This window comes from Pundamilia nyererei, unplaced genomic scaffold (assembly GCF_000239375.1).
Source record: "Pundamilia nyererei isolate P.nyererei 1_Seehausen unplaced genomic scaffold, PunNye1.0 scaffold00036, whole genome shotgun sequence".
NCBI lineage: Eukaryota > Metazoa > Chordata > Actinopteri > Cichliformes > Cichlidae > Pundamilia > Pundamilia nyererei.
The window spans coordinates 3753699-3766099 of NW_005187437.1; the positions used below are offsets into that span (position 1 = coordinate 3753699).

Consider the following 12401-nt stretch of genomic DNA (forward strand, 5'->3'; position numbering starts at 1 on the left):
TGTATGTGTCTGCACATATACTTGGCCAATAAACACGATTCTGATTCTGATTCTATATTCACTAGTCTGTCTGCTTTCCCAGGTGTTTAGCTGCTAGTCTATTCATTACATGACTAACACATTCCCATGCTGTAAAACTCAATGGTGACATCATTGCTTCTTCCTGCCCGCAAGTCACTTCATCGAAGCCTCCAGCATCTAACTCTGGAGAGTCCTGCCCTAATTTTTTATCACCGTTGAGATTTCATTCTGCTGTGGGCCATCAGAGTCTAATCGGCAAATAGCATCATTTAATTCTGTAGATCAATAAATCATTTTCAATTCCTTCTAATGATTTCTCTCTATTGAATTAGATTTGCTTGACCACCTAAAATTGGATGAATACCATCTCCAGAAAGACTGGAGAAGTATAAAGTTTGCACTGTTTTAAGCAGTTGAGGGATGACATGTGGCTATAAATGCAATCACTGTTCAGATCAGGGGTCAGATTGCTTGAAACGTGTAATGTATCAACACAGCTTTGTTTATGGAGGGAGTGGTGTTAAAAATATCTAAATCTAAAGTCTTTGAGTCATCTTTATCTACACAAGATGTTCTCTGTGCTCACTGCATAATCCATTTGTGCTTTAAAAAGTGCAGAGTTATGAATTACTCTTTCTTTAATTAATTCAACAAAAATGGGCATCCTCAATGGGATCCAAGTAAAAAATGTTCACTATGTTGCCAAAAGTATTCCCTTGTCTGTCTTTACACTTATGAACTTGAGCGATATCCCATTCGTAATCTATGGGGTGCAATAAAACATCAGCCCACCTTTTGAAGCTATAACCGCTTCAGCTCTTCTGGGAAGGCTTTCCACAAGGTTTAGGAGTGTTTATGGGAATTTCTGACCATTCTTCCAAAAGTACATTTGTGAGATCAGACATTGATGTTGGATGAAAAGGCTTGGCTTGCAGTCTCCCCTCTAATTTATCCCGAAGGTGTGCTGTCGGGATGAGGTCAGCACTGTTGTTGAAGACCGGCCCACACAAACTCCCTCATCTCTCTATGGACCTTGCTTTGTGCACTGGTGTGCAGTCATGTTGGAACAGGAAAGGGCCATACCAAAAACCGTCTCCACAAAGTTGGGAGCTGAAATTGTTCAAAATGTCTTGGTATGCTGAAGAACTAAGAGTTTCATCCACTGGAAATGAATGCCCGAGTCCAGCTCCTAAGAAACAACTGCACAACAAATTCACCCCTCTACCACACTTCAACTTGGCACAATGAAGTCAGACAAGCACTGTTCTCCTGGCAATCTCTGCAATCATCCTGCTCTGTGAGGGTCAGCAGATGGCCTACCACATCGTCGTTACAATGCTGTTGTTCCCAATCGCTTCCAGTTTGTTATAATGCCACTAACAGTTGACTGTGGAAATTTCACAACTAGGCACAGGTGGCATCCTATCACAGAGGTCCTGAGAGAGACCCGTTCTCTCACAAATGGTTGTAGAACGGAAATTGAAAAAGATGAAAAAAATGGACAGGAAGATTTCTGAACAGAAATTTCAGGTTCAATAATCAGATAGTAGAGTCACAACTGAGCATAAACAACATGTATCAATAGTTCAGACAGGCTGTGCTGGTGTAACTATGTGGCGTATTTTCTTGCCACACTCTGAGCCCCTTAGAACTCTCTGAGCATCACTTCACATCTGATTTCTTCAACATGACAATGAGTTCATTGTACTCAAAAGCCCTCCACAGTCACCAGATCTCAGTCCAACAGAGTACCTTTGAAAGCAGGTGGAACAGGAGACTTTTATCATAGGTGTGCTGCCATCAAATCTGCAGCTAGCATGTCAATATTTACCCAACTCTTCAAGCACTTTGATGGATTGGAGCGATGGATTACAGCAGCACTGAAGGCAAAAGGAGTCCTACTTGTTACTTGTTACCTAATAAAGTGGCCGTTATGTGTATGTCAGTGTAACATTACTCTACAAAGGAAAAACATACTTTTTGAAACAAACATTACAATAAAAAAAAAAAAAATTGATGATATGATATATTATCATATCAGACTGTCGGTGATGTCAGTGATTAACAGTCAGTGTTTTAGTATTTACCATAAAGTCCTTGCTTCACTAATGACAACCACATGGGGGCAGTATTACACTAGATTTAATCAAAAATACTGTCAGGAGAAAATCACAACACCAAAATACATGATGGACATTTTTAAAGCTACTAAAGGTATAACTTTCATAATAAAATGATACATGACGCATGATAGCATCTGTTAGATCCGATGCTATGAATTATGAGTTAAAACTGCTGCAAGAGAAATGAGTGTAACTCATGTAAAGAGCCCTAACTTGAAAAGAACACAAAGTCATCGAGTCTTTTTTTTAAAAATTATGTTCCTAATACGTGATGTTTCTGCTGCTGATCTATCTGAATTAAACTTGTGTGATGTACAGCAAATACCGTCCTTTCACTTTTGCAATTTGAATGTGGTAGAAAGTCTGTGCCAAAAACCATTTTGGCTCCAAAGCCCCTTCAATAACAGAAATAAAAACACAACATGAAATTCTTTAATTTATTTTTAAATTGACATGTTTTGTCTTTTAAATGAACTGTGTAATCTGCGTGATTTCAAATCCATGTCTTCACATCCATGTGTCTGCACTTGGATCTGTGTGTCTGTGATGAGATTTGGAAATGTGTAAACAAATCTGTTAACATCGATTTCTTAAAGTGTAGAGGAACGTGGATGTGTTTAATTCAGACGTATTTAAGCATCTCTAAACAATCTGATTAAATCACTCTGTCATTTACCGTAATCTGTAAAATAAGATGACAATTCAGTTACTTTTTCCTTTTTAAGTAGATCTGAGGCACTTAACTGTGGGAGTTAGTAATCGCTTTTTCAGTTTCTCATCCATGAATTTGCTAATAACTACCTCTTCTTTTACAGTACTTCATTAATAGTTTTTATACAGTGTCCCAACTGAGAACCAAAACAAAATAGAGGCCCAGGAGGATGCAATCAAACAGATGATTATTGAACACACGCGTGGGAAGATGAACACTGCAAAACATCAGATGTAGATCTCCGCCCAAAAATATACTTCAGATTGCTTTTATAACGTCAGGGTTGGTTAACGCCCCTTCTCGCGTTGTACAAGAACATACTTTGTATTTTAAGAACATCATTTGCATGTTTTATAGACAATGAGCAATCTTAAGAGATAAATGCAGACACTGAAGTTCCCCTCTCTAGCATCTTCTCCAAATATGGCGATGGATTCAGGGTCTGATGTTGATGTATGTTGATGTCCTCCTTTTTGGCCCATCTTTTGTCACCTGTTACTAAGCAAACTCAGGTGCAACAAGAAGCCGGATACATTCAGGCCTTCACTCAAGCCTGTTTCTAGATTATATGTATTATATGTGTTTTGTGAGCGTGTACGCAGTTTTAACCTTCTGTTGCTCCAAGTCACTTTTACAATAGATTGTCTGGACATTGCACCAAACAAAGCTTGAGACCTTCGATTGACTGAGCAGAATACACTTCTTAATAAGCACAAGATGCAATGTGTATAAAATGGTCTTAGCTGTACCTGTAGTAAAAAGGTTAATGTAATGGCAACAGCTTCAATAAATGTTTTACTGAAATGATGATTGATTTGATTAATGCAATGGTAATAATGATGAGTATGAGTAGCAGTAAAATATTTCCCTTATTCCACAACAGTATCTAAATTTCTTCTCAGACACATTATATACTCCTCTAGCTTTATTGAAACACTTTGACATTCCTTGTTGTTCTGTCTGAAATAAAACAAGTTTAAAAGATATAAACTGTTTTAACTGTGGAAACACAATCTTCGTTTTTTTGGACAAATTGTCGCTCGGTGGAGTCACTGCCTTCATGAACGAGTTTGTTCCTGTCTTTCACTTTTGTCACTGAGCTGAGCAGCAGTCTCAAACCACAGCTTCTCCACCTGCTCCTTTCCTAAATCCCAGAGCTGCTGGAGAATGTTAACACCCTTTCTGGATGAAATCATCAAATACTCTTCATTTTCTGGCTGCAAGGTCAGAGAGTAACGACCTAAAACTAAGGACTGGCAAAAGCGGGACAGCACCAGCAAATATAGACAATCTTTCTCCACCTCATTGAGAGGAAGGACGCTTTCCCAGCCAGCAAGGACGGGTCCACCCACCTCGATGGGTTTAGGGTGCTCAATCATCATGTACATGACGGTGATTGCAAGCTCATGGATGTAGTAGCCACTATTCATGTCGCCAAAGTCCAGAATACCGGTGATCCTATAGCCTTCTTTATCATTAGGCTGTACCAGGACATTGAGGTCATTGAAGTCGCCATGGTTAACGCCTTTAAAAAAGACATTGAAAAGTGTATTTGTAAAATCAAAAATCACTACATACAATCAGCCAATGAAAAGCCAAGACAAGGTAATCAAGAAGTACAGTGCAAACTGTATGAGCAGCTCTCTGATAAACAGTTACTGGTCTTTAACCTTCACAGCTATGCTTTTATGACAATAAATATATCTTATGGTAAGTCATAAGCATGTAACTGATACATGTAACAAGATAATATTGTATACTCACATTTGCGAAAACTAGAGCGTTTGGGATCCACAGAGCTCTTGTACCCTTGGATTACAGACTTCACAACCTCCAGCAGAGGCTCTCCGTCTAACACATAGAGGTAATCTTCCAGGAGAGCAACATTTGACAGACTCCATTTGAACCCCTCTCTCTCCAGCACGTGAAGATGAGGATGTTTCATCTTAAATTACACCAAAAATGCAAGACATGTGTAAATGAAAAATGGCTGATAGACATGTATTCTGGGCAGTTTCACGAAATTCTCTCCCGAAGATTCACTGAAATTCTAACACAGAGTGGACGCCTTTAGAAGAGATTTCACAGGACTGTTACTATGATACCTTTTTAATGACTGTGTCCACTTTAGCTGCAGTTTTCCCCATTTCATACAGCAGCTGTGGAGTTAAAGGAACCTTGGAGATGGTTGTCCCAGGCAAATAGGTCAACAGTCTCACCAGGTACTTCTGACTGCCAAAACCACAATCTGCCAAAAGTAAGGATATGAATAATTATAGGCTTCAATAAACTTGAACATATATGGCAGAGCCCTGTTCAAGGGCACAGGCGTAACAATATTGCTAAACTTCCTTGTGTAAGATTGCCCTTTAGCCCTGAGCCAGAATGTGTTATTCTACTCCTGCAGATGCCAAGTTTGCCTGTGCCTTATCTTTACAGATTATCTGCGAAAGCAACCGTCCAAAGGTCGAGTTCAACTACGCAGCACATTTATACTATGTCACAGAAACACAGTACTTATAAGCATGTGCAGTGTGCCAACATACTTAAGTAATGATGGAAAGTCTTTGGACACTGGTTAACTCATTTTCTGTCAATTTCAGGATTTTGTTTAGGGTCTAGGACCCACAATATCCGATCAGCCGTTAATGGCTGCATTTTGTGTTTCTTTGGTTATCTTTATCCAATAAAAAATGTATTTGGTGATTTGGAACATTTAAATATAAAAAAAATGATAAGAAATCTGGAAGGAGACAAAGATGTTCACAGCACTGTAACATAAAGAAGTCTCCAGTAAGCACACAAAGTCTTTTGGGGGCTTCGTAGTCCTAGGTTTAAATAACACTCTGACATGTTATCTTTAGATGTTACTGAAAAACAAACAATTTCTAATTATAATCACTTGTGATTCAACAGTGAATGTTTACAGGGAAATTGCTACGAAGCATTTTGACATCAGTCAGGATCAATTTGAGCCTGACTGACTGAACACCGAGTGCCAGGCTGCGGTCACACAAGCTTCATCGTGCATGGATGAAATTTTATGTCATGTCAGGTAACGATATTTTTTCAGATCTGAACAACGTGGCTGGTCACATACCAATTTCCTCCAGACTCATTCGCTCTCCTGAGGTGTTGGGCAGCGCGGTTTGAGCAGGAATTCCATTCTGTTGTAGGAAGGACATGGTGTATGTCTGCACCTCAATCAGCAAGGTATTCTTGCTGTCCTCTGAGTTCATTATCTTTAGGATATACTCGCCACCCTCACTGGGCGCCACATAGAAGTTCTGGTCATCATAACTGGGCAGAGACTGAATCACTGATGCAGTCAGCCGGTAGAGCCTCTTCACAATCTCAGATACCTGGGAATGGCTTAAGTTGGGCTTGGCATTTTTTGGTGGCATTATTGCTGAAGGAAAACAACAAGCCATTAGAGAAGAGTTGCACTAATTTATAAAATCAACAAATATTATAACATCTTCACAAATTACAACAAATGCAACTGCAAAAAAAGTTAGAGTGAGAGAAACATTTCCTCTACCTGACTACCTGTTTTCATCTGCCTTTTACAGTGTTACAGTATTAATCAGGCACAATTCAATCATTGCCATGCTAAAACTGGTGAATCAGATCTTTTATGTGTTTTGTAACAATGATGTGAACTTCAGTCTTCATTATTAATGTTTACAGTTGAGCCGCACACATTTCTAGTCCTCAATAATAATAAAGGTGTTAAAAAAAGAGCAGAAAATTGCAATACACAACACAAAGATCAGTCCACACAACATGAGGAAAACGCACAAAAGCCTTTACATCTTTTTTAGACACATACAACCACACAGTACTCGCTTTAACAGACCTGAACCTCGCAAAGAAGCAAGAAAACTAAATACAGCAATGCCTTTTCATTAATAAATAAAATCATCATTTAAGAACTGCATTTTGTATTTACTCTTTAGCTAACGTGAAAATGATATAAAGATGTAAAACATGTAAATCTAGCAAATATGCAAATAAAATGAGAAGAGTAAGACATTTTATTGCAGCAGTGCTGTAGCAGATATTTGGCCTAAAAAACTGAAAGACAGCTGAAGTTCTTCTCTGAAGATGCCTCTTTGAAAATGGCTCCACAGAAAACAGTTCAGAAAAGGCTTGATCATGCCCCTGACTTGTATGAGCAAACTAATAACAGTAGAAAGCTAAAACATTTTCAATTACTATGTAGATTTCCTATTAATAAATGTGTTATTACTGGAATTGCTGGCTCATCATCACTGGGAACTCAGTAATGGTCTTAAATTTAGTCAGTTTCCATGGAATGGACCCAAATGCTTCTTTTTTCTCAGGACATATTAATGCAGCAAAGTGCAAATGCAAATAAATACTTTGAACAAATTCTTAGAAGTCCATGTAATCCTTGTTAAAAACTCTATTATTAATGTGAGTTGACTTGTTTCAGTGCTAGCAAAATCACATCTGTCATAAATATCTGTCCCAAATTAATTACTGTGAAGCTGCATTCACAGCAGTATCTAGTGGGAATGGCATTTGATTGGGATTCCCCCCCCCAAAAAAAACTCAATTTCAGCCACTGACAAACTGCATAATGTATGCTTCTTTACATTTAAATCCTAATTTCCAATTGAGAACTGACAGGAACCATACGATACCCAGGCCTGCCTTAGACCGTTCATCAGGAAGCACAGGAGAGTTTTTCCCAAATCAGAGAGCTGAGGAAGGTCTGGCAGGTAAAGTCAGCGTTCACAGTCACATAGTTCTCCTTAAACAGCTCAGAGCAGAACTTCACCACCTCCTCACATCTATCCTTCACATTTGGATTTATTCTCCTGCTGGCACTGATAAAGGACCCTTTAGCTGTCTCCCCCACTCAGTCATTTAGCTCCAACATCTGCTGTCTCTTCTCAGCAACCCTCACCCCATCCCTTATTTTTTTACCTCCAAGTCACTGTTCACTTTTTCTCAATTCTTTCAGCACATCCCACCAAACTCTCAAGAACTCAAAACCCTGGCTGTTCTGATTCTGAGGCAGCCAAAAGTCTCTGAGGTTAGAACAGAAAGTAGATTCCTGATCTGTTTGAGTTGTTTCTGACGACTCAAAGAGATCCACAGAATCTCTGAGAATCTCTGCCTTCATTAATCTGTTATTGTGAACAGCAGTAATGAATAACCCATTGAACCTGTCCTTCTATCACCTGCAGGGTTAAAAGAACAGATTTGCTAAGATGTTTGAAGATTATCTTAAGCAGTACTGTGCAAAGTCAAATCTTGCACTACAGGTAGTAATAGAACGGACTAAACTGGGCTAACTTAAGTTGTGTAATGGCAAAGCAGCTTGATAATTTAAAAGTATTTCAAGAGTGTGTATCTCTGGCACAAAACATTGAAACAAATGGTGTGCTTTGTAATAAGCTGCTAGCAGTAAAGTATCTAAAGATACAATTTGAGATGGGTTATTTTCTACCTGCACCATGTCAAACTTTCAGTGTGAAGAGGAGGAGACCTAAATGCATCCATGAGACCATCTATATTACCCAACAGTGTTGCAGAACCTGGGTGTGAGTCAATGGTCCTGCTCAAGCCCTACAAATATTTTATTGTAAAAACTTGTTAAATCAACAAATATTGTATTCACACCATAAATGAAAAGAACTGCAAAGTAAAGCTAAGCTGAAGGGAGACTTCATAATGCAAACATAATGTGACAGTTTTGCTTGATCCCCGAAGGACAAACACAGCTGTGATGAATCCAGCTGTGTTTGATTTTTTTAGCTACACCTCATATCATAATATTTTACTTCCAGGTAGCCACACTCTCTTGCAATTTGGGAAAATGGCTGCTTTTCACTTGTTTTCAGAATTTAGCAAACTCACAATTTAAGATTGGTTCTTTTCTATCTTTAGATACTTTATTGCTGGCAGCCTATTACAAAACACATCATTTTTTCCAATTTCTTCCTGCCAGAGATACGTACTCTTGAAATTATCAAGCTGCTTTGCCATTACACAACTTAAGTTAGCCCAGTTTAATCAGTGCTATTACTACCTGTAGAGCAAGATTTGACTTTGCACAGTACTGCTTTTTAAATCTTCAAACATCTAAGCAAATCTGTTCTTTTAAGGTCGTGCAAATCTAGATCCCAGAGCTGCTGTCAGCACAAACTCTGCTGGACTAAAGTTCTGGTAAGTGTATTTTTTTTTTTCAAAAGATGTAAATTGTTGTACTCTGAAACGGAATTTAAATTTTTATTTTCATTTCAATGAATGAAATGATAATGCAACATTGCTTATGAAGTTACTGCTACTGGGTAAGGCTGTTTTTGTGGGGTTTTTTACTGCAAAGTAAGATACTCTTCAATATCCTGTGTTAAGGTTATCAGGTTCATTAATTTGGCTTTAGATTAATGAAGGTTAGATCTAGTAGTAAATTAACTCTGGTCTGTCTATCTCTGGTACACCACGTACTGACATACCAGAGATGGGCAAACACGAGTCTAACAGACTACTTTCCAAACACATTTCCAAATCTGTCATGATAGCCTACTGAAAGGTGACTTGTAACTGACGATTTGTCTGTATATTCAGTGCTTCTTGCAGAACATTGTAAATGTATTTACATAAGATAAGATAGAACTTTAAGAACTTTAAGACATGTTTACAAATGTCATTATAGGCATTCTGAATAAACATCTACAGATTCCTGTACACATGTATAAGTTTGACACAGTTTTACAGATCTGTAAATGTGTAAAAAAATAATAATAATAAAAGTGCAAACACATACACACAAACATACAGATTTTGATACGCACACACAAATCTCTACGCAGACTGAACGACAGAAAAAAATCAACATAACTACAGCAGTAATGGTTAATTGAATAAAATCATTTTAGTTTAATCCACAATTCTAATATCACTATGCAAACATGAGGGTTTCTCTCACATTTGCAACTAAAAATAGTATCTATGAGCACGTGTGTGAGTAAAAAATATTATAACATTAAGCCCATGCAGGCGGCAGGTTTTTTTTAACAGAAATACTGCTAAAACAACAGCAGCTGAGAAGATCATGCAGTTCTATTTGAACATGTAGCCAGAGTCTGCCTCTACACACACAGAGTCCTTCAGTTGGTAAGTTCAGGTTAAGTGAGTTTTTTTTTCTAGCACCTATTACTATAATGTAAAGTTAACTTTATAGCAGATTGTTTTACACAGTGAAAATCTACAGTAAAGATACAGAAGTTACATTAAAATTTGCAGATGAACTGCTACTAGTGCTAGTCTGTTACAATGTTTCAACTAGACAGAGTCACCTGCAACAAGCAAAGCTGACCTATAAAAATGTACATGGCACAGTAAAACTCTGAGGCACTGGCCTGGGGCTGGTAGGTTAGATACTAAATGGTTCAAATTAATTATTAATTATTAATTAATAACACCTACACCATCCAAAAGTCTGCTCTCTGCAACAGTAAACGTCGCATTAAATCACAGGGCAAACCTCAGTTCTGAGAATGCTGATCTGCTCGCTTTTCTTCATAGCAGACATCACATGCTCCTTTTACGACTTACAGACACACACTTACTAGCATACTTACACGTAGACACACAGCACACACAAAATACACACATGCATGAACACACACCATATACAGTTAGGTCCATGTATATTTCACACTGACACAAGTTTTATTTATTTACCTGTTTACTGAAACATGTTCCAATTATAGTTACAGTGGGGCAAAAAAGTATTTAGCAGCCACCGATTGTGCAAGTTGCCCCACTTAAAAAGATGAGACAGGTCTGTAATTTTCAGGATAGGTTCACTTCAACTGTGAGAGACAGAATGTAAAAAAGCATCCATCCATCCATCCATCCATCCGTCCATCTTCATCCGCTTTATCCGAGGCCGGGTCACGGTGGCAGCAGCCTAAGCAAAGAGGCCCAGACCTCCCTCTCCCCAGCCACCTCCTCCAGCTTATCAGGGGGAATACCAAGGCGTTCCCAGGCCAGCCGAGAGATATAATCTCTCCAGGGTCTGCCCCGGGGCCTCCTCCCGGTGGGACATGCCTGGTACACCTCACCCAGGAGGCACCCAGGGGGCATCCTTGTCAGATGCCCGAACCACCTCAGCTGGCTCCTTTCGATGTGGAGCAGCAGCGGCTCTACTCTGAGCCCCTCCCGGATGGCCGAACTCCTCACCCTATCTCTAAGGGAGAGGCCAGCCACCCTTCGGAGGAAGCTCATTTCCGCCGCTTGTATCCGCGATCTCGTTCTTTCGGTCACTACCCACAGCTCGTGGCCATAGGTGAGGGTAGGGACGTAGATCGACTGGTAAATTGAGAGCTTCGCTTTTACACTCAGCTCCCTCTTCACCACGATGGACCAGTGCAGCGTCCGCATTACTGCAGCTGCAACCCCAATCCGTCTGTCGATCTCTGGCTCCCTTCTCCCATCACTCGCGAACAAGACCCCGAGATACTTGAACTCCTCCACTTGGGGCAGGAACTCATCCCCGACCCAGAGTTTCCTTACTAGAAAATGGAATAAAAACAAGACCACTGAGAATCTCAGTCGACCTGGGGCTCCATGCAAGATGTCACCTGATGGGGTCAAAATCATCTTGAGAACTAGGGCTGGGCCATATTATACCGTTCACGGTAATACCAGTATAACGGTCGGCAACGATAGGAAAATGAAATATTGCGATAGAATGTGGGCAAAATGTGCATGCGCAGTGCCTTTGTTTTCATACACTCATACGCACATGGCAGAAAAAGTATGGCGGCAATGGAGGATGACACGGACGAAAGCGCATCTTTGAATGAAGCGGGTGAACCAGAATTGGTCAGTAAAAACAGTGCAACTTCGGTGGTGTGGAAGTGATTTGGTTTTTGTCCATTGGATACCCATCAAAGCACAATTTTTTGTAGAACGTGCAAGCGGGCCGTGGCGAAAGGAGGAAACACTACAAACCTATTTTATCATTTGAAGCAGAAGCACTTCTTGGAGTACAAAAAAGCCGTTAAAGCACGTGAAGAGTTGTGCGCATGAACTAGGTGGTGAGACCAAAGAAGATGACTCAACAAACAATCGACGTAGCTTTAAATAGCTGCACGCCTTATGACAAAAGTAACAAATGCTGGGGGGAACTAACTAATGCAGTGACATATTGTTTAGCCAGGGATATGATGCCTATTCAGAGTGTGGAAAGAGAAGGCTTCTAAAAGATGCTTAAAACGTTCCATCCACGCTACAAGCTACCCACAAAGAAATACTTCTCTAAAGTCGCCTTGCCTGCTTTATATGAAGTAGGGCTGCCACAAACGACTATTTTGATAGTCGACTAGTCACCGATTATTTTTGCGATTAGTCGACTAATCAGATCATGCATCCATTCGACGTACAGCATACAGCTTATTGCACCAGCATGCATCTGCTCTTATATAACTATCATTAGCTTACAGCTTTAAGTGTTTAAGGTATGTGCTAACTAAAAATAAAGACAAGATGATAGTTTATTA

At 39.5% G+C, this 12401-nt stretch overlaps 1 protein-coding gene across 1 annotated transcript; it reads right to left on the reverse strand.

The window, feature by feature from the left end:
• Positions 1-2307: 2307 nt before the first annotated feature.
• On the reverse strand, positions 2308-6261 carry hykk.2 (hydroxylysine kinase, tandem duplicate 2). Its single transcript, XM_005730335.2, has 4 exons — positions 5957-6261; positions 4962-5104; positions 4621-4801; positions 2308-4381 (listed from the first exon to the last, which is right to left on the reverse strand). Exons 1-4 carry the CDS (start codon positions 6258-6260, stop codon positions 3915-3917), a joined length of 1095 nt encoding a protein of 364 aa, XP_005730392.1. The 5' UTR covers position 6261; the 3' UTR covers positions 2308-3914.
• Positions 6262-12401: the final 6140 nt, after the last annotated feature.

Coding starts and splice junctions, on each gene's coding strand:
- hykk.2 (XM_005730335.2), bottom strand. CDS start 6,260: ATGCCACCAAAAAATGCCAAGCCCAACTTAAGCCATTCCCAGGTATCT. Junction 4,802..4,961: donor TGGACACAGTCATTAAAAAG/GTATCATAGTAA, acceptor GTGTAATTTAAG/ATGAAACATCCTCATCTTCA. Junction 4,382..4,620: donor ACGCTCTAGTTTTCGCAAAT/GTGAGTATACAA, acceptor TCTTTTTTAAAG/GCGTTAACCATGGCGACTTC.